Source organism: Anopheles marshallii, chromosome 3 (assembly GCF_943734725.1).
Source record: "Anopheles marshallii chromosome 3, idAnoMarsDA_429_01, whole genome shotgun sequence".
Classification (NCBI taxonomy): Eukaryota; Metazoa; Arthropoda; class Insecta; order Diptera; family Culicidae; genus Anopheles; species Anopheles marshallii.
Genome location: NC_071327.1, coordinates 48,936,665 through 48,958,607, shown reverse-complemented (window position 1 = coordinate 48,958,607; position 21,943 = coordinate 48,936,665). Strand labels below are relative to the sequence as shown.

Here is a 21,943-nt window from a genome sequence, read left to right as displayed (position 1 = left end):
CTAGGATGAACTATCTCTACAGATCCTCCTTGCCGGCACAACATCCTCAAGAGGTCTAGGCCTGCCATTTCTGGCTTTCGTTGACTTAATTTACCCGTAGCTAGTCCTGCGTACGGTGGATCGATCGGGATAGGATTTTATTCCGTCGCCCTGAGAGGATTTTGTAACGGCCCGGTGAAGACCGGCGTCGCATCCAAATACGATAATATGACGAGTGACCCGGAACGACACATTGAGCGAACTGCTCGACGAATGTAGGAGCATTTAGTTAACGGTATAGAACAGTAGGTTGACGGTTTTTATAACGAACGAACTAGTTTGCACTATCAACACTAATGATTTACCAAACAATAATGAATTTACTCACATGTAATTTACACCGGAATGCAGTTCGTGCTTTATACAAAGTCCCACACACAAAGTCGCATGTATTCCGTTAAGTTGCGTGGTTTGCTCTGGAACGTATTGTTGCATATCAAAGCAATCATGCCTATCAATTAAACAGATCAAGTATATATCAAGTATATCAAGCGGTGTGCGATTAATAGAGAATTGTACTTGCATTGTAGGGTCATTCCCAATTCCAAATTATGCAATCACGATGTAAAGATTAGCGTCTGAAGCCTACGGACACTACACTTATGCTACTAATATTTCAAATATATTTCAAACCAATCGTGAGTTTTCCTCTCCAGGTGCCGTAGTTGCATCCAGAGATGTAGTGCGATAGCAGTAGAGGCTGATGCTTATCAATAACGCTCGCACCTAAGCCTAACTAGCGTAGCAATTAATTCGAGCGGTTCACCTTGCCGTACTAACTTCCTCTGACTGCGGCTCCGATCTGCGGTTAGGCCGCGAAAGTGGCATACATTAACGATCTAGGCAACAAAGTGTAAAAGGCATCTCAAACGTTGAGGTGCAGTCATTCATCGTTTATAGTTCGAACCAGTTAGACCGATTTTTTTATTAATCCGTTTCACAGTGGAAATTGTGTGTTAAGTAAAAAACAAATTGTGCTAACGATCACAGGTTTCGATACAGTGTTGGTGCAAATTGTTGTGGAAATGTCTTTGGCGGGTCAAAGCGCGGTAGTTTTTGGAGGCTGCGGTGGCATGGGAATAGCCATAGGGCAACATCTGCTCAAAGAGGGGGTGAAGGTGTGTACAAGAAGACCTCGAAAAAAGAAGCAACGCATAAAAGGATCTCTTTTCTGCAATTGTTCTGTAAACTGCTTTAGAAACTGTTTATTCTTGACGTGGTGGAGTTGTCCGATGCGAGCACAACGCACCTGAAGGAACAAAGCCCTGATGCAATGGTTCTATCTAAAACCTGCGATATCTCCATTCGAGCGGAACTGAAGCAGATTTTGGAGAAGGATGTATTGGCGGCACTAGGATCGATAGACATTCTGGTGAACTCGGCCGGGATTGTGGAGAGTGATGTACCCGATAAACTGATCGGAGTTAATCTGGTAACTGGGAGAGATATTCAATGCAAATGCCAGTTGATTTAATAGCCACTTTTTTATTGTTTCCCATTCTTTCAGACGGGTATAATCAACTCGTGCCTGATTGCACTTAATATAATGTCCCGCGCAAAGGGCGGTAAAGGTGGCGTGATAGTGAATGTGGCATCGACGGCAGGACTTGAACCGATCGCATTTCTTCCCGTGTATTGTGCGTCAAAGCATGGCATAATTGGTTTTACACGCTCAATAGGGGTAAAGCATTTTGCTGGAATTTGTAGACAACATGCAATCATTCCACATGTCCCCTCAATCCACAGGTTCAACCCGTCTTCATGGAAACTGGTGTAAAGTTTATAATCATTTGTCCGGGCGGGACACGTACGCGAATGTTTGAAAGTGTAAAAAAATTGTCCATCGAGATAGAGGCGTTGCAAACAATGTTCCGAGAGTTCAAGCATCCGTACGCCCCGCAAAGGTGAGTTTTGGAAGTGAATCCAATGCTTTATTCACGTGAAACTATATCGTTTCGTTTCTTCACTCGATACAGCCCAGATGTTGTGGGAGCCTGCGTGGTACAAGCTATCGTACAGGGAGAGAACGGTTCAACTTGGATCTGTAACGATGGCAAGATCTCTATCCATAACTACCCACCGTCTCAATATTTGTGAATGTTTGGTATGACGATGACCATGACGATCAGTAAAATAGAATAAAGGATTACAATCATTTATGCTTCTGTGTTGGGTAACAAACTGTCTCGTTTTGTTGTGTTTACTTTAGCCCTAAGTTGCCTCCGACGCGTGTGGTATATAGTTTATGAAAGTCTGCAACCAAAGCATCTTATGCACTAGGGCTATGGGTTGGTTCTGGTTGATTTAGGGCAATACGTAGGCTTTCCGCTATCGTTGATTACTTCCGTTAAGCCATAGTAAATTAATAGGCTTGGTGAAGATGATAATGACGATACGATGTACAGAACATGCAACATCAAAGCTAAGATTCCACAAAAATGTTCAGCAGTTTTTGATAAGAAACTGAATACATTTTAGTGCCAGATAAAAGATTTAAAGTTGTATGGGTTGATAATATTAAACAGTTTAAATTAGTTTTCATTGAATCTGATTTGGATTTATGAATATTTGATTATTTAGAACATACCTGAAATCTGAAGATTAATGAAACCTCATGCTTCAAGAATTTCAGTAAGTATTCAGTTGTGAAGTCTTGATGACAAATCGTTGTACATTCTTCATCCTTTGATAATTGATCAACCGTGAGGGTTATTTATTCTTAAAGATTCATGAATCTTTTGAGAGTCGATTCGTTTTTTGCATGTTTCTTAACAAAGAATTCTCAAAATATTCATTAAATATTAGTTAAAATTATTAACGATTTGGATAAAGGATTCGACCTAAACCCCAATCTCAAACTAATGGAAGACGAAAAAAAAACATTTACTCAAAGCAATGATTAAAATAAACGCCCCTTCAATTAAAACAAATATTACTTTCGTACGGAAACGCCGCATGGCATAACGCGCAAGCAATTCTGAAAAACTGCGACTAGAAAAGAAAGCCGCTTTTCAAATCAATACAATAACAAATCTGACAACTGTCAAATGTACACGTCAATTACAGGGTGGGTTAAAAATATTTCCACCAAAAATTAACAATTCACCCTTTCTGCAGCTTATCGAAAATCGGCATGAAATATACATGTAAATGACAATTTTAGTTGATTTTGTTTCGTTATATAGATTTATATTTGGAATATTTAGACTATCGTGCTAATTAAATGAACTGTAAAAGGTTGAAATGAAACATTCGGCTATCTCCACGAGACAGAAACAATGTACGATCTCGCATGGTGTAACAGTGCCTTAATGTCAGACAGTTTGTTTATATTTCGGAGGGTTGGTTTTCCCTGTCAGATGTTTCATTGTTCAAACAATTTTTCGACCCCGTTGGAAGCGGAGGTTCCTCGCGGGTGACTGGCGCTGGTTCTGCTACGGCGTGTGATAAGTGTGTGAAGAGGTGTTTACGGTTAGTGAGCCAAAAACCCGTTTCCTCAATCACAATCGCATCAACGAAGCGACGCAGATTACCGACCGTCTGTTGGAGCCGAAATCAGCGCCAAGGCAAAACCAACAAGTGAAGTTCTTCCTCCGACCGAAAGTCACACAACCTCACAGAAAAGAAATCATCGGCTTTCGGTTCTACCTAGCTTTTAAGTTTTAGCGGTATTTGTGTAACAGTGAGGATCGACAATAGTGTACAGTGGAAGCGTGAATGAAGTGAAATTTTAGCTGCGATAATTGTGCGACAGCTTTAATATTTTGAATGGGTTTACTCACTGTTGTATGTTTCCGGTACAACTTCGCTTGGTGAAGAGTTTTTTTTCGTTTACATGTTACACACCCGGTACCATCTCGGTGAAATTCTCCATTTGATTTGAAGCCCGTTTTGTTTTGCTCATCGGAAATTCCAGCGAATGCTTCGACAGGTGTTATTGGAATTGGCCATTCAATGCGCTTGTGCATCCGTCCTTGAAACGTTCAGGAGAAAGGAAATTTACAGCAGCGACACATACACTAACACAATCGTGAGTGAGTGCAACTTGCCAATAAGCGCCACATTCAACAGCATCCTTATCAAATAAGTTGGAAGGCAAACGTAAACACAACGACGGCATACACAGCTTGTTGTTGCGGATGCTGCGAGGAGTGAGACATAATTAATACGACCCTATTGCGCCGGGTCGGCGCGAATGAGAGAATCAATCCAAGTATCAACCGCACGACGTTGCTACGACTTTGTTGATAGAATTCTGAACATCTGCCAAATTACACACAGCCTGTTTGATTGTAGGAAAAAGCCTTCCTCGGTCGCAGTCTTGTGATCGAAATGTCAAGCTGCTGAGTTGGATCGAATTAGGTTTCATTTTTTTCCTTATTCAACACTGCGAAGAAGGAGCACATAAAGAGATAAGCAATTTAGCAACATTCAGCATATTCAGGAGCACCCGGAAGCAACGTGCAACGCCGAATGTCTCGATGATCGTGGTGGACGAAAGGAAGGCATCTCGTTGCTACTGTAGCTGACCGGGAGCGAGAGGAGAGCAGCAAGGGGTGTACCGAGGGGAATAGTTTCAGTGGCACGGAACTGGAACCGGGCGGATAGCAGCGATGTTCTTTCGCGGAGGACTCAGCATACGGCGCAATCTGTATACGCGCGTCGCGCTGCTGCTGGTGCTCGGGCTGTTCGTGTTGTTCTACTTCAAAAACCTAAATGGTTCACCAAACTCCCTCGGGAGTTCCCTCGAGCAGGCTAAACCGTTGCCACAGATTGCGCAGCATGTGAACGGGTTGGAGTTGCTGGCGGCCGCTGAGGCGGCGGCCAGTGGTACGGTGAACAAGGGCAACCTACTGCCCGCACAGACGGGCGATGCACTGTTCGAGCGGCTGGTGTTGGCTGATCTTGCCAAACAGCGACCCGGGCTCGGTAACAACGGTGAGGGCGTTGAGCTGACCGGCGATGCGAAGGAAATTGGCGAAAAGCAGCTGGCCACGATCGCGCTAAACGAGGAGCTTAGTGAACATTTAAGCTACAACCGTACGCCCCCGGACGGGCGTCATCCGTCCTGCAAGCGGAAACACTATGACCTGACCAGCCTACCGTCGACGAGCGTCATCATCATCTTCTACAACGAGCCCTACTCGGTGCTGCTGCGTACGGTTCACAGCGTGCTGAATACGGCCGACGGCCGGCTTCTGCGTGAGATCATTCTGGTCGACGATGGTAGCACCAACGTGGAGTTGAAGGGAAAGCTCGACTACTACGTCCGAACCCGGCTCCCGGCGAAGGTGAAGGTGCTCCGGCAACGACAACGGTGAGTACGACGATGGCTCGAAGGCGGGAATGGATAGGGAAAGGAATATGAAAAAAGAAGAACTCGCGAGATCCCATAAAAAAAATGCAACGAAACACACACAGAGGTAAGCGCACGCGCTTGAACGGATGTGGACACGTATTGTGTGTGGTTTTAACGCGCCCGTGGTTTGCGCACCATGGACGTTGACTCATTTCACGTCACTCTACGTCCCATACACACACACGTACTTAGTTCCGGGCCTGTGTTGCTTGTATGTCGATGTATCTTTTTTGTTTTTGGTTCAGCACTCCACAGCGCGAGCGTGATGGAGATTGAATATTCTGTTTGTTGTTTGATTGTTTCCGTTCTTCTCCACGTCACCAGCGTTACCACTGAAGGGCCACCGGCACCCGGTTTAAGTTTTTTCCCACCACGACCACCGAATCGGCCGAGGTCTCGGACTCGTTGGCAGGTTGTTTTATGTATGTTGGTTGGCTGTACTTTAGTTAGTCTTTCCTTCTTTAACACGATCAGATTACTTTAACCCGTCGTTGCGGTGCATTTACGGTTGTATTGTTTTAACTTCGGGATTTTGGATAGTCATTGCGATTTTGACTCATTACGGCAGTTTCATACTTTCGATTTGGGCAGAATTTCCAACGATGAAACTTTATATTTTCTCTGACCATAATTCATAAGTATATTTATATATATTTTACTCATTGTATAGAGGCTTTGTGCCTGCTTTTATACGCCTTTTTCGAAAAATTCATATGCCATTAGATAAATGCAAGAACTATCTTATTTTAATATATTTCGTAACATATCAGACCTTTGCCGAATAGCTCTTGCAAATTTAATCTATGTAACACTTCCCATTTGTTTGGAGACATTTCCTTTACAAAACCGTGAAATGGTGCCATTGTTTCATATTACTATTGGTTAATCAATAAATATGTTAGTGAAAGGAATGAGTGTTTTTTAGTCAGTGTATCATCCGGAGAATCAAACCCGCGAGATAAAATCCCTTATCTTACTAATCCTACTGCTTTTTCAAGTAGCGCTCGGCTAGATCTCTCTCTAGCGATCTCTTACGATGTTTTCTTCCAAATTTATGAACTTATAGTAAATTATACTGATCTGATCCTACCAGTTACTGGAATCATGCTTGTTCTCTTCACTGTGACTGTTGGGATAGTCATAATCCTCTTTTTTTAATACGGAATCATTCTCGACACCTTGTTTCATTTGAAGCAGTGTCTCTTAGCACATGACCAATTTTCATTGTTATTCAGCTAATATTTTGTTCTATTACCATCAAATCCCATCTGGTACCAAATCCCATCTGGGCTTTTATTTGAAATCAGCGAATTTAATGATACGTTTGTCTAGTTTTAAATGACTGAACGTGCTAAAGAGTGGAACTCTCTATCAGGGAGCAAAAGAAAATGCTAAACATTTTACTCACGTTGCTCAGCCGAACTGGCAAAGTTCAACATCTCCTAAATGTGCAATTTCCATCTCCGAAATTGTTTTTGGTTCGACTCACTCTTCTGTACCAAGTATTACAGATCCAAAATCAACCAGAACCACTGACCGCTGCTGCCGTACTGTGGAAGTTCCCTTTCTGTGTCCACCCCACGCGAACACATTCACGTTCGTCTTTTCGTTTGTTGGCATTGGGCCAAATCTTTCGTTTTTTTAATCCAGACTCGAAACTCACGATGAAGGTGATGTGTGGCTTCCAGTTTGGGATTTGGGAGAAAAAAGCGATAGATCAACGCACGACGCGTCGGTAGTGTTGGTTGGTCGCGTGGTTTCAATGAAGGGAAAGCGGCCTTATCCAAATGTTTGTTGTTTGTTGTACGTCTAGAACGAGCGGGAATTCCGTTTCGGGCCGCTGGCCGCAACAACGAATGTAGGGGAGAAGGAATGAATCGACGATCGTCGGCCCTTGTTCGGCGTGCTAGCTTCTTAACGCTTTGGTAATCTTCTGCGGTCCGGCCTTCCCCGCTAGAAGCAGCTGGTCCATGAGTCTAAGCTTGGGGGCGGGAGAAGGTTTCTCCATTGGAGTGCTTACAAGTAACCGTTGCCTAATGGAGCTAATTTCCTCGCGCTCGGTGGACTTCCAAGGTGCGATCGAGTTTTGTGCGAGAAAACACTACGAAACCGTCACATCTTTTAGGTTTATCAGAGTGGGGCTGAGGGGATAATGGAAGAAAAGTGAATTAAAACCGATACGATAAACAATTACTGCCGGTGTTAAGCAATTGTTGGCAATGGTTGAAAAGCTTATTCGGTTTACTTAGTGTGTGCGGTTTGCTCCCGGGGAAGTCTCGGTGCTTAATTTGCAGGGTGGCTTATTTTTCCAAACACCCTTCTGGTCGGTAAAAGATACTGTTCACATTAACCACTAAACGCTAATTAATATCGGAATAAATGTTAAGTGATTCTAATTGCAATGCTCTCAGACGTAATTGGCGTGTGTGGCAAATGTAATTGTATTATGCTTTTGGATTATGTATTGTTAGTCGAATGATTCGGGTTGTTTTATTATGTTTTATTTCTATGGATTAGCACGCTTGTTGTACCATCGTAAAATGTAAAACCTGTAGAACAACTAAAAATAGTCATAGGGGTCATCTACCAGGAAAAACTACTAATCCTTAATCCTATTAACTACAATCCTTTCAAGTAACTTTCCCAAGATTTCCCTTGAATTTATAACATCGGAAGCACGATCTATCCCTTATTGGTTCTAGGTCATTTGGAGTATGTTTTATGAGGTTGCAGTTTGATCAGCAATTTAGTTTGTTGGTTTCTTGTTGGCCTGAAACTGTCGGATAGCTTCGGGGTTGATAATCTGTTTCTAAGCGGGTTCGGTTGTTGTTGTTTCTTTATTAGCATTAGTATCAAATATTCCCCTTTTCAACCTATAGTACTCATCATCATCATCATCATTCATCCTATAGTAAAGTAGTATATCCCAGCGTATAAAAATTCTCGTTTCTAACAGTAAACAGTAGTTATTAAAGTAAATGGCACAGTTTTCGATTTTATCAGATGATAATTTAAGAGTGCTTTTAGTTTTGGTCATTTTTGTAGTGTCAAAAGTTCGGGAACAAATTACCGAAAAAAAATCATTTATAATTTCAATCAATAACAATCTAACTGATGATGATCAAAATTATTAAAAACAACCTTAAGAATATATTTTTGAGCAAAAGTGGAAGAACATAATGAAATATGTTCTTGCTTAATGAAAATAATATCCTAGCCCCTAATATTCGGTCATTTCTAGAAAGACTAAAAAATTTCATACTATTTTTTTCCATTTAGATGAAGATTTCGTATTGCTGGGATGTAATGGGTTAATTTATTTACCATATAAATTTATTGCCACAGTGAATAATATCGTTTAATGCAGTCGGTTTACTAAGGCTTGGCCGTGGAATCGTTTTAAAATTAATATTGGGTCTATATGCGAGATCTTCTTCATCTGCTTTATTGGTACTATAACCTCAAGTGGTCTAGGCTTGTCATAGGGGCGGATCATACCATAAGTTAGAAAGACTAAGAGTAAATTTTGTATTCATACTTTGGCGTGGAATTGTGGCAAACAGTAATTGATCCTATGTTTTTGTTATGTTTTGTAGCACACATATTTGAACCACCGTTTGCTCGGTATGCTTGTTTCGTTCACCCTTTTCCCTTTTTGGCATGTGTTTATGATTACCAACGCATCTCATGCTGCTGAAAATAACTATCCGGTACAGTTTTAATTGCTGCTGCACATGTTTTCCTTTCAATTTCCCCACACTTTCCACGGGCAAAATGTTTCGAATAGATAAAGGGAGATCGCATCGATCGAACATCGAACAGACATCGGAGAGCTGGCAGCACAGGAAGTGGAACAGAATATTTTTATCACCTGTCGTGAAAAGAAAACTGCTGCCCGTTTGTGGTACATGTTGCATGGTTGCATGAGCGGAAAAAGTCCAATGTGCATTAGAGTTGCCATTGTTCTGTTGGGTTTGTGCGGGCAGTAGTATTCATGGCACGATCGTGTCTCACCGTACAGCGTTAAAAGTTTTGCTTTGAGCAGGAAACGTAAAGCTTTGTGCTTCGGCTAAAAGCCACATTGACCACGGAGGGCATGACTCCAAAACGTCCAGCAATGAAGCGAAGGAACGCGCACTAATCGCCAGTGAAAGTGTTCGCCGATCTTTTTGTTGTGTCTTCCCCCGGTTCGTGATTCATCCCGCTTTTCCTCTTCCTGTACCCCGAATGGTGATGGAGATGGTCGTGGTGAAAATTATCAATAATTTACACACAAAGCTTCTCTCTCTGCCTGCCGACCCTTGCCGGATGAACCGGCCCCAGAGATGAGGTGGACCTTTGTGCTGTTTTGAAGTTTCTCCAAAAGTTAGCCGTCTCTGGCATCGGTGGAGTTGCGTTGCGTTTAAAAGGAAAGAAGTATTTGAGGCAGAAATTATTGTTTTCATATTGAAGGTGCTGATTCTTCATAGCACCAAGAGACAAGCAAGCAGCGTGTGCTTCAGATGTTTTTCGATTAAACTGTATGAGTTAAGCCGATCGCGTACACGCAAGCACCAAAGTGAACCGTTTTGTTTGTTTTAATTTTTCTTCCCCCCGCTTTCCACTCCCTAGTTGGATGAGATTCAGTTCTTTTCGGCTAGCTGTACGGGTATTCTTTGGTGTTGTGCTTAAAGAAGCTTTTGAGAAGTGTCATCCATATGAATTTTTAGTGAGAAGTCATTCAAATCAGCAGTCGACTCTCAAAAGATTCATGATTCCCAGATTAACACTAGACCTACCGGACCAGTCATTTTGATTGGAACGCTTCATTTTCAGGACATTAATTTTTAGGGTAAAGTAATACTACCATAGCTGATGCGTGGCTTTTACATATCTTTTCTGTAGTATGTACTGTAAAACGTATTAAAACATAATCTAGATCTTCGATTTTTTTTGTAAAGTCATCATTATTGAAAAGCGCTTAAAAACGCTTGGTAATTTTAGTGTTAATGAGCAAATAGTAAAGTTTATTCACACGAATTAAGCATAAGCATTGCAAGAATTCAGTTGTTTCGTTTATCGATAAACCTTATGTCATAACCAAAGCAAAAAAAATCTTAAAATCATGTTTCCAAAAAGATTCGTGAATCTATGAGTATTTATGATTCTTAACACTAGATCTACCGGACCATATTTTTTCCGTAGTATGAACTCAAGAACGTATTAAAAAAATGATCCAGGACATCGAAATTGTTTATAAAGTGACCATCATGAAACACGCTTAAAACGCGTGGTAGTTCTAGTGTTAAATCCACGTTGATTCGCGACTCTTTGAGGATTCATGTTTCCTTGAGATTCATTTATGCAGCTCAAAGATTCATACAGATTCATGAATCTGATTAATGAAAACATCACCTAACACAAGTATTCAGAAATTGGTTGTGAGCTGCTTCTTTCACGAACTGCCAAGAAGTGAATTAATTTTTCGGGACACAGTTGGTTCAAGTCAGGTGAGAAAATTTGAAAGGGAAAACCTTTCCCAGCGGAGCTACCAAAATATGGTTTTTGAAAGTCCCAAGTCCCAGGTCAGTTGGAAAGCAAAATTCGGCAGGCCTTTTTGTAAGGTATCTCATTGTCCGGAGCGGAGATAAAATTACATTCACATAGCTTACGCCTGGAACGCCGTTGGCAGTTAGTGGAGGCATTTTTTGCTGTTGCCAATTTTCTTCACGACATTTACCTTATGGCTAACGAACTCCTAGCTCACGAGAGCATCACTCGAACCTAACTTGTCTGTGAAAAACCATGTACACCAAGAAGTTGGTGGCACCAAAATCTTCCCTCTCGCTAACACGTTTGTTATTTACCACCGAAGTACCATCACGAAGGTATTAGTTGGGGTCGGGTGCATCGGCTAGCTGGCCACTTCTTTACGCACGGTTGAGTTTGGACAAACCTCCCAGAAGCCGCTGTACACCTTGACAAAGCGCGGAGGCTTCATGTGTGTAACCTTATGGGGCTGTTTGGTACGGCACGATGATCGGCACGTTTCTCAAGAAAAATGATAGCTGTGTGCGCTTTCACTGTTGTGTGCTAGTAGTGCTTGCGAGTTTGAAGGTACACGCGTACCTCAAAAGGTAATATGCAACGGCTCAGCGACGAAGAATGTAAGAAAAGCAAGTGAAACGTATAGCATCAGCCGGCAAGCCAGGCACCGTTGCACTTTTGCTCATCAAATTACCGACAATTCGTTTGGCCATGGTTTGCAACCGGCAGTGAGAACTGTAAACACATAGTATTTGACATTATTTTCAGCAGCTAAAAAAACCTGCAACGAAAAGGTTAAACTTTGTGAAGTGCCACAAAAAGACACTCACGTCACGTAGTCTGCAGTTGGTGTGGGATTCGTTTTCGGGGCTTGAAACATTGCCATACATTCATTGTTCCCACAATGCTTGATCCACCTTCGGTGGTCCTTGTGCCGATGAATGAATTATTCAACAAACAACATCACCACCCTGCTTTAGTACAACCACATTAAGCCCAAGCTTAATGCCCGTTTTAATGCTCCAATTGTTGATGCACGGTGAAACAATATTTTTGTGGAAAATGGAAAATATACTATCGTTTCTGTTACTCAATCTTCTACGCCGGTGCCGGTGCACAATTTCCCCTTCGATGTGTACATTGCATAAGGTTATGGTAATGGGGTGCAGTCATCGGGTAAGAGTGGCCGATGTTAATTGTTTTGTTATCAGTGCACGAACGTATCAACTTCTGCGTAGAATTGTGGATTATTCGTGCAAGAATTTGACTATGGCGGGGAAATGGGTTTTTGTTGCTATTGGACGTTACTTTCCCGAATCTTCAGAAGGATGTAGACAGATGGAATAGAACGTGAGGTTTCCCTGTGTGTTCTAATTGTCTGTTTGGCGCTTGAAACGTGCCATAAAGTTTAAACCATTTGTTTGCTGTAGAGCATGTTTTGTTATAAGCATAAAATGAAAATATTGTGCAACTTTTCCTGTTTTGTGCTATTCAAGATTGCTTAATCCCCTTTATTGGACAGATGTTAGTAGCAGGTATAATAGCGTATTTCTAATCATAATCGGTGGTTAGATGGCCATATTTGTTACGCTACCTACTCGAAAGAATGCAGGCGAATGAGTCAACCGGCTGCGAAACGTGTGCCGGCGTAGACAAACTCGTAGAATACCATCCACAACGCACACCTCGGACGGCGACGCTAATGCCTTCTGTACACACCTTGAATTGAAAGCCATGCCCCGTGCCTTTTGAGGACGGGAGACAGCTTTTCATGCTTTCGATCCACCCACCCATTCCGTTGGCTTCATCATTCTCGGCCCCATTAGAATGAGGAGAAAAAGAAGCCTTCAGCTTGACTCTCATAAGCATAAATATTTAAATTCGGTACCGTCTCCCCCATACAACCGTGCGTTTCTTCTCATCACACGCAAACACACAGCGACCAAACAGCGTCGATGAACGAAACCGGTCCGGTTAATAGGCCGGCACAGAAAATGAAACTGTGTGTGCTCAATTTTTGGAAGGTTTCCACGGCGAGCTGTGCTTTTCTGTTCGCGCGTGCGGTTGATGCCGTTTGATCCTCTTCACGGCATTGGCGTTCAATTGCACTTTAGGACGAATTCGATCACGATCGGTTTTACGTGGGGGAGGGGGAGTTATTGGATGTGGGTGCCGGGTGATGGGGGTCTCTTCAAGCAAGGCGCAACACTGGCCTGGATGACAGCAGTTTTGCGCAGATGTGTTTGAACGGTACAAACGTCTAAAGTCACGAAATGTCGATCGCCTTGAAATGTTGATCGAGATGTTTATGTGTCCCCGTTCGTACATTGGAGCTTGGCATGCGTTTTGGTGTGTGCTTCATCCATTGAAGCAACCACACAAAAGAGATGCTCGTGTAGCGGCTGGCTTTTCGATTCAGATTTAAACATTCTTGACGATTCTTTGAACCGAATGAATGCCTTCGAATCTCGATTGTGAAGATTCATGAAACTAATATTTTCAGATTGATGATTCAAATTAAATAATTACTTAAGCACAATCCCACGAGATACATATAGCTCCGAGAGAACTCCGAGAAACTTCACAGAAATTCGTTTTTTAAAGTTGTTCTAAATTTTGAAAGCAATTGAGTTGCTGTTGAATAGCGAAATCGTTTAGTAAAGGGTGTTCCACATCAAATTGCATTTCGGTTGAAATGCTGTGGAAAATTTACTAGTCAACCGATCCTTTTCAAACTTTCAGGCAATAACGCATAACTCATACGTAAGTTTTTGGCAAATTCATTACATTCAACTTCATTACCAAAATCGTACGAACGCTACTTTCATTGAGCGCCACATCAGGTTCTGTACAACATCTGACTTTTTTCTCATCTAACATCTGTGCTGTATCTACGGAGGAAACAGACGCATAATCATAATCATTATCAATAATCATGTATCATGTATTTATTTTAACTCCTTCGGACATCAATTTCGTCTTTGGCAGTGAAGAACAATATCTTCGGCTTCATGATGAGACACTAAGACGACTTCGTCATGCCTTGGTGCTGTGGCGACATTCCACGTGTTTGCACAAATTGCACAAATACAAATCCGTCATAAAACAATGTAAACAATACACTCTAAACTACTGCTACTCCATTATTCAAGAGGAAATACCCAACAGGTAATTTTCTAGACCGTTTCAACCGTGATGCAATTTGATTTGGGACACCCTTTATTCTCACCTGAAACCATCTTTTTTTAAATTTGAACAACTGTGGGGAAGTGTTCGCTTTCTCTGTAATCGTTTTTGCTTGGTAACTAGAACTAAAAGGCCAAATTGAAGAACATGAATGATGAAAATTTCATGAACTCGATATATGAATAAGGTCTTTTCATTTATTTCCATTATAACGTATGCATTTTTAGCTTAACTTTTTCACGAAATTGGCTATCAAATGTCACTCCGTGTTGGCCTCAACGTTATTGAATTTGCTTCTTGGACTTAGCAAACAATTTCACCGCAACAAGGTTCATCTCCAAATATTTTTTCACTGTTTGGACAAGTGCTTAAACATTCGGATGAACCAGACGGATCATCAGATACTATCGCGGCGTTATATGATGTGGTGATCTGAACAGGACTACTACAAGACTTTTAATTCATAAAATTTCTTCAGTTCGGTGTAACGTATGTAGTATAATCAAAGCCTTGAAAGCAATCGTTTTACTGCTTTGATATTAGCCGTTGCTAATTATATGATAACGCTGTCTAATTTTGTCTAGACAAAACACAAAACAGTGCTGGGTTCTCTTCTGGGTGTATCTTTTAAATATGTTATTAGCGAAAATGGAAGATAGCTTTTCTGACGATATCAATTTTATACATACCAAGACCACAAAAAGCGCTCACATGTTTTATTGGATCACATTTATGCATTTGAGGCACTACTTAACGTGTTTGCTACAAGTCTCTTAAAATGAGAAATTATCCTATCATTGGAATCCAGTTCGGTACTGTAATTTATTGTTGTAATTTTTTCGTTTTATAATTCTAACAATCCAGCAATTGTGTTTCAAACAGTGCTATGCTAGAGAGATCTTAATATCTTTTAGGCACCACGGACTGCTGCTTTCACAAATCAAGAGACTTCTGTAACTGTACCGCCTCATAGTTGAAACTTCTGATCCGTCCAAAGGCTGTCACTAATGATCGGAACCATAAGATATGCGGTTTCATTTCATGCCACGTCAAGTTCGGCCCGGTGGTATGCATTCAACCGTTGGCATATGCTTTTTTTTGCACCCCGATATGATCACAATGTGTACCGCCGGCGTTGTTGGGAACAATCAATCATGGCCCGGTGCTGCGGAACGTCGGTGGTTTCGTAGCCGTCCGGCTACCGTGTTGCAATCGAGATCAGCACGATCATACCGCGCTACTATTTATCGCTTCCGTGGTTCATTTAATCTCGCGCTCCTTCTCGTTGGGGCTCATACAAACTATTGCCGTTGTACAATTACACGGTGACATGAGCTGATGGGACCGGTGGTGGTGCGCCATGATTAGAACTTTTCGTTTCTTTTACGCATGAACTGTTTATCGATGTCAGGTTGGGGGAGATTGGGAGAATTGCATTCATGCGTAGCTTAGCTTCCCTTCAGTGCCCCTGTCCATCCAGTGGTTGGAACCGGTCCATTGGGAATCATTCCACCGGTGCGCCCATTTCCCAATGTTGTGATCGTCTCTCCAGCTTTCTAGAGACGTGTGCTTAAACGGGGCAAAGGACGCGTGCTGTGGTGGGTATGCAGAATTTGCATACGACCGACAAGACAACCACAACCGGTGCGGTAAAAGAGAAAGCTAACCTAAAGAGCGGAGGATGTTTTCTTCTTGCCTTGTCCCGTCCTTCGGCCGGTCAACCCCGAAAACGACCGCGAAGAAGAAGGACACTGGTGTGATCCGGTGGTGTGTTTGTGTGTGGAAGGTTAATTATGCCAACCGCATCATCGCGCTATCACCACCGGCAGGAAGCACCACACCGTGCAGTTTTTGAGGACGAACTACCGCACAACTAGTTCCAACGGAACAGCTAACCTTCATCGTATCGCGCATCGTAACGTGGGTTGATAAAATGTAAATTTTTAGCACCGATTCGCTCTAAACTTGTTTACCGTACGGTTGGTGGGATTGATCCCCCGGGACGTCAACAACTTTTGCCAATGCCGTATTGAGCGTATTCTTTTGCACACCCGTGCGTGTCCTTCTAACACTCTTCTCTTCGGTCGTGGAAGGCGCAGACAAATTAGAAAACTTTTAATCGCCCCACTTTGGGCAAGTGTGTGGACTGATGAAAAGTGGTTTAGTGAAACTTTGATAGCGTTTATGGTTTCACTTTCCACTAACTAGGGGTGTGATAAGGAAACCCCCAGCCGCAATTGACAAACTTGTTCATCGCCAGTGTGATGTTTTGTAGTTTTAGGGTGTTATAAAAATCTCTAAAGGTTGTAATGGTTGTTACATGATAGATCTTGTTACGTGCCGTGGTTGGAGAATAAAGCTTATCTTCGCATTTACAAACTCTTTCGGAACACGCACTTCACAGACGGGCTTATCATTTGCCTTGTTCGATGGGTAGTGATAAAATAACTCAGATAATATTGATTAACGATATCGAATGCGGCAAACGGAGGTTGATTTGTGATAAAATGTGCCTTTAACCTTTTATATTTAACATTACCTCAGGAGACATGAGACATGAGTCATGACTGTGAATAATAAATTCTGTGTCGCTAGAATGACAAATACAGTTCTAAATGACTGATGATCCTTGATGCATTCGTTCCTTTTAGTAATAATACTTTCAATAATGAAGAGTCTATATTATGATTTTTTGTCTACATGTGCTTTGCTACATGGTAGAGAATGAGTTGAAGTTGAAATGAGTTTAATTTGCGTCATTCACGACTGAAAGTTATAACTTTGCTCATGTAGACTACAAGCTGGAAAAATCTTTTTATCTTTTCCTTCTCCAATCTTGCTGATTTACTTAATCTAATTATCTTTGTTGTATAGTGTATCTCCTAAGACCTACACCCGTTAAGAGTTGTGAGAACGTTCATACTCTTTTTAGCCCCCAGCTTAAGATTTTACGTCAGCAAGGCAATATACAGTGGTGGTCAGTCAAATGAGGATACCATATTACCTTTCTTATTTTTTATATTAATAAACTGTTTGAAAGCTAGAGGCCATATTACGGTATTTTTTTTTATTGTAACACTATATACAAATACTATCTCTCCATAGTTTATTGTTAATAGGATACACTAAGTGGATAGACGTACGGTTTTGCTGTTCCTACTGGAATGAAAAATTAAGATCAGGTTCGGGGTTGGTCTATATATTGGCGATACTTCCACGGATTTATTTATTTACTTATTTATTTCTTCCATGATGACGGCGTTTGCCGCATTATCAACAAAGTGTTGAGTTTATACAAATCTTTCAAATTTTACAAGGCATTTCCTCCTTGCGAATTGCTTTATCCTGGGCATACTCGGTTGGATTGGTTGTTGGTGTATGGTGGATGTTGGTTTTGTGGATACTTCCACAGATCCGGATACAATAATAATTGATTAGTATACATTCCATGCTTCTAACAAAAAAAAACAATTTTAACTCTCTAATTATGAACATAGTGAATAAATTTATAAAACAGATATTTGATGAATTTCAATATTGCGAAACAATAAAAACTTAACTCTTTTAGCAAGTACTATAATTGTTCGATACTCAAGCAAAGGTTGATTTTTTCTACCTTTTTTATGAATTTGTATAGCACGCTTTAGTGGTTAATTGGTTATTCATTAATACACTTCGATGCCACAAGTAATTCGATACAGATTCTTTGCAATTAATCTGTTTGTATCTTTGTGGTGTTTTTCTTATCAGTAGGTAGCTTCAACTTAACCATAACCTGTAGTACCAACTGGAAATATAAGTAAAATTCAAGCGCATTAAAGAATGAAACGAAATGATGAAAAAAATGACGAATGAAGCGAATTAAAGACACAAAATAAATTGTTAATAATTATTTTAATATTGCTTAATATTAAAATCAGAATGCCCTTATTTGAAAGATCTCCACTGTAGAATTTGGTTTCATGGGAGATAATTTGACTATAGGTTTTCGGTTTACTGCATCCTTGCCATACAATACGCGAAATACGCTTGTGGGCAAATGAAATCCCCCTTTGGGTTGGGTTTTATGTCGTCAAGCGAGAAAAAAGGCCATAATTTTAAACCGGAGATTACTCTAGGGATGAAAAGAAATCCTCCACCGTAGTAAGTGGGATCGAGTTCCATATGTCTAGAGCATCATCGTTGCAACGCGTTGGTGTGAACAACTGTTACACACATTAAGTAGCTAACCGGATTGGATGTCAATTGGCAATTGAGTATCGATTTAAACAGTCGGCCTCATTCACTATGGAACAGCGTCACATGTGCTATTATTGGCGCTACAGTGAATGTATACATGGAATCAAGCTATTCAATGAACTTACACAATTGTAATTTGTAATGTTCTTTTAAGAAGGTTTTAATGTCATGATTATTGGGACATATTTCTATAATGCTACTCGCAATGTCCCAAAATATGAATATAATAGTATCAAGAACCACCATTAACTCAATGGATAATTAATTGCTGGAAAATATAGCTTACCGACGACGTATCTATCTAAGCTCATTTAACCATTGTCACATATGCCGGTTCCATTAACCATTAATAATAATTCACATTTACTTCCCTTGCTCATTGTGCGTTACGATTACAATCAGCTCCACAGGCAACGTAATGTGACGAATGCATTAACCAATGAAGAGAGTAATTTATTTTGCATTATCATTTTATACTAGAACGGCTTGCTCGTGGACCGTGGACAATCGCTGATGTGAAGGCTATTTTCTCCGCTGGAAAGAGTCGGCATTTCGTTTTGCACGACTGAATATTCCCATGGTGGCAAAAAGGTCTAAACTGCACTGAAATTGCTCACACACTAATCTAATCGTTTTGCTCTTCTTGCTGCTCATCTTGCAAGCAGAGCGCACAACTGCGCGCCTGTGGGCTGAATGATGGTGGACCACTTGTGGATTGAGTCATTAGTGGATTTTGCACAAGAGACAACATACAAATAAACAAACAAGTAAACCGGAATTTATGTCACCTTTAGCATACTCCACCCGGTAGAAAACAACAATGGGTCCTTTTGCTTGCAGATACGAAAGTGAAATTAATGATTCTCTCGCACTAGCGAGACGAATGGACGTCGACGTCCCGCTTCCCAGAGGTGCGAAGTTTGCTGCCACCTCTTCGATTAAAGGCTTCATTCAACGCTGCTTGATTGATGCAACTAGCGTGGAGATTACATAAGTTCAGTTATGCGAAAAATGGCGTGAAATTTAAGATGCATTGGGCGGTATTTATTACCCTGAGTGTTGCAGTCTGCAGGGGAGTTATAACCGAGCGGAAGCCACTCTTTTTTATGGGTTGCTGATTGCAAACAATAGGTGAACGGGTCGGGCGTACCTCGGAGTGACACGATACGTGAAGTACACGTCGCTGGTTTGGGGCTGTTTCGGTAACTTAACATTAATTTACGATATTTGTATTATTCGTTTGCTTTCTAGTGTCGGATTGATACGGGCACGGTTGGCTGGAGCCCGGTTGGCTAAGGCCGATGTACTAGTCTTCCTGGATGCACACTGTGAGTGTATGGTGCAGTGGCTGGAACCACTGCTCGAGCGGATCAAGGAGTCGCCCACGAGCGTCCTGGTGCCGATCATTGATGTGATCGAGGCGAAAAATTTCTACTACAGCACGAATGATTACAACGATTTTCAGGTAAGTAAGATATAAATCGATCGTCAGTCAAAACAACCTGTTTTATACATGTAACTCTTTTTTTTTTTAGATCGGTGGATTCACATGGGACGGACACTTTGATTGGCATGATGTGACGAAGCGGGAACGGACACGGCAGAAGCACGAATGTCCGGAGAAGGATCTTGAGATCTGTCCCACGTATAGCCCGACGATGGCTGGTGGTTTGTTTGCGATTTCGCGCGACTATTTCTGGGACATTGGCAGTTACGATGAGCAGATGGATGGTTGGGGTGGTGAAAATCTCGAAATGTCATTCCGTGTGTGGCAGTGCGGTGGTACCCTGGAGACAATCCCATGCTCCCGTATTGGGCACATATTCCGAGACTTTCATCCTTATTCGTGAGTGCTTTATTAGATGGAAGGTAGTAGAAAGCTTGATGAATTATATTTTTTTTACGAATTTTTTTCTTTTACAGTTTCCCGAATGATCGTGATACGCACGGTATCAATACGGTACGGATGGCGATCGTTTGGATGGATGATTATGTGGAGCTGCTGTATCTAAATCGACCCGATCTGAGAGTAAGGATATTCTTGTGTTGTGGTTTTTGTTCACTGTTGTACAATAATATTGTATCCGTGCTGTTTCCATTTTAGGATCATCCCGAACTGGGCGACGTTACACACCGGAAAGTGTTACGTGAAAAGCTACACTGCAAAAGCTTCGATTGGTACATGAAAAACGTGTATCCGGAGAAGTTTATCCCAACGCGGAATGTGCTTGCGTTCGGTAGGTTAGCATCGCAAGCGGACAATCTCTGTCTCGATACGCTGCAGCAAAACGCCGAAAAACCGTGGAACCTTGGCATTTACACCTGCTTCAAACCGGAAGTATCGGCGTCACAATTGTTTTCGCTAACGAAACGTAGCGTACTGCGAAACGAGCGTAGCTGTGCAACGGTGCAGGCCAGCAAGTCAGAGTCGAAGTTTGTTGTGATGATTCCGTGCATCGACGACGATGATATCGATGATACGTGGGAATTTACCGAGCATCGGCAGCTGCGCCATAAACAGTCGGGACTGTGTTTGGATAGCAGTGATCTATCGACGAAAAGTTATGTCCATGTGGCGACGTGTCACCCGGGAATCAAAACACAAAAGTGGGAATTCCAGCATCAGTAGAGGTTGATGTGAATGATATGTGGACATGTACATTCAAACAGCAAATTACATAATCGGAGCTGTGCGGAAAAGTGAAACTACAAACTGCGGATATGTGTGCTTAGTAAACGGAAGTATAGTTGTATGTTCTCGCATGTTTGTGCGCGATACGGGAGGATGCGATAGTCAGGATCGGGGTAGGTTACTTGTTGGTGTCCGGATGTATGTTTATTTTTGTGTATATGTGTACTTCTCTCGAGATCTTCAACCTACATTACTATCCTCAAAGTAGCACTACTACCACTGACTAACATAAACTTCTACTCTCTACCGATTAGAGTACTTCGACTGGAAGCAAAACAATAATACCTCGTTAAGGTTGATAACGTAAAAACCAAGCTTAACTCCTCCATAGGCTATATACGTTACACCGCAAAACAGAACAGATATCAGAGGGCTTAGTTATTACAATGGGATAAACAGGAAAGGGTATTACAAGTATAGGACATTGTTTCCGAATGAGTTAGGGTGTAAATGAGGCGGGGTTAGAACAGATATTGCAATTAAACGATTAAAAGGTGCATACAAACATCACTACGTTGTTAGCAATGGAATTGTAGTAGGAAAGGATCAAAAGTAGCCGCGAATAGGCCAAACTAAACTAAATGTGCGAAATGTATATTATATATAGCTTTTCAATTAGCTTGGGTGGAATTGAAGGTGAATGAAAAATCGAAATGGACCTTTGTTCCAGAGGACGATCGTATTGGCCTACAGATGCAGATAATGCGGAAATGATTTTGTAAGACTTATTTCGACAGCTATTGCTTCCAATGTACGTTTTTAAAATCTGCTGAATCGTATTCGAAGTAAACAGAGTATCGCTCAACCGTTGAAAGGATATTGAATTAAATTATAATCATAGACTCGTTCGTTTACCAAGAACGTAGAATGCTACAAACGAGCAAAAACAAAACAAAATATCA

General features: G+C 41.5%; 2 protein-coding genes across 2 annotated transcripts; both read left to right on the top strand.

The window, feature by feature from the left end:
• The first annotated feature begins 1,064 nt into the window (after positions 1-1,064).
• LOC128715730 (alcohol dehydrogenase 1-like) lies at positions 1,065-2,136 on the top strand. Its single transcript, XM_053810641.1, has 5 exons — positions 1,065-1,157; positions 1,238-1,471; positions 1,547-1,720; positions 1,786-1,943; positions 2,016-2,136. The coding sequence occupies exons 1-5, from the start codon at positions 1,065-1,067 to the stop codon at positions 2,134-2,136; spliced, it is 780 nt and encodes a 259-aa protein (XP_053666616.1).
• Positions 2,137-4,652: 2,516 nt separating this feature from the next.
• LOC128711618 (polypeptide N-acetylgalactosaminyltransferase 1) lies at positions 4,653-20,978 on the top strand. The gene is made up of 5 exons (XM_053806499.1): positions 4,653-5,356; positions 19,601-19,814; positions 19,885-20,195; positions 20,273-20,378; positions 20,454-20,978. The coding sequence occupies exons 1-5, from the start codon at positions 4,653-4,655 to the stop codon at positions 20,976-20,978; spliced, it is 1,860 nt and encodes a 619-aa protein (XP_053662474.1).
• The last annotated feature ends 965 nt before the right edge of the window (positions 20,979-21,943 follow it).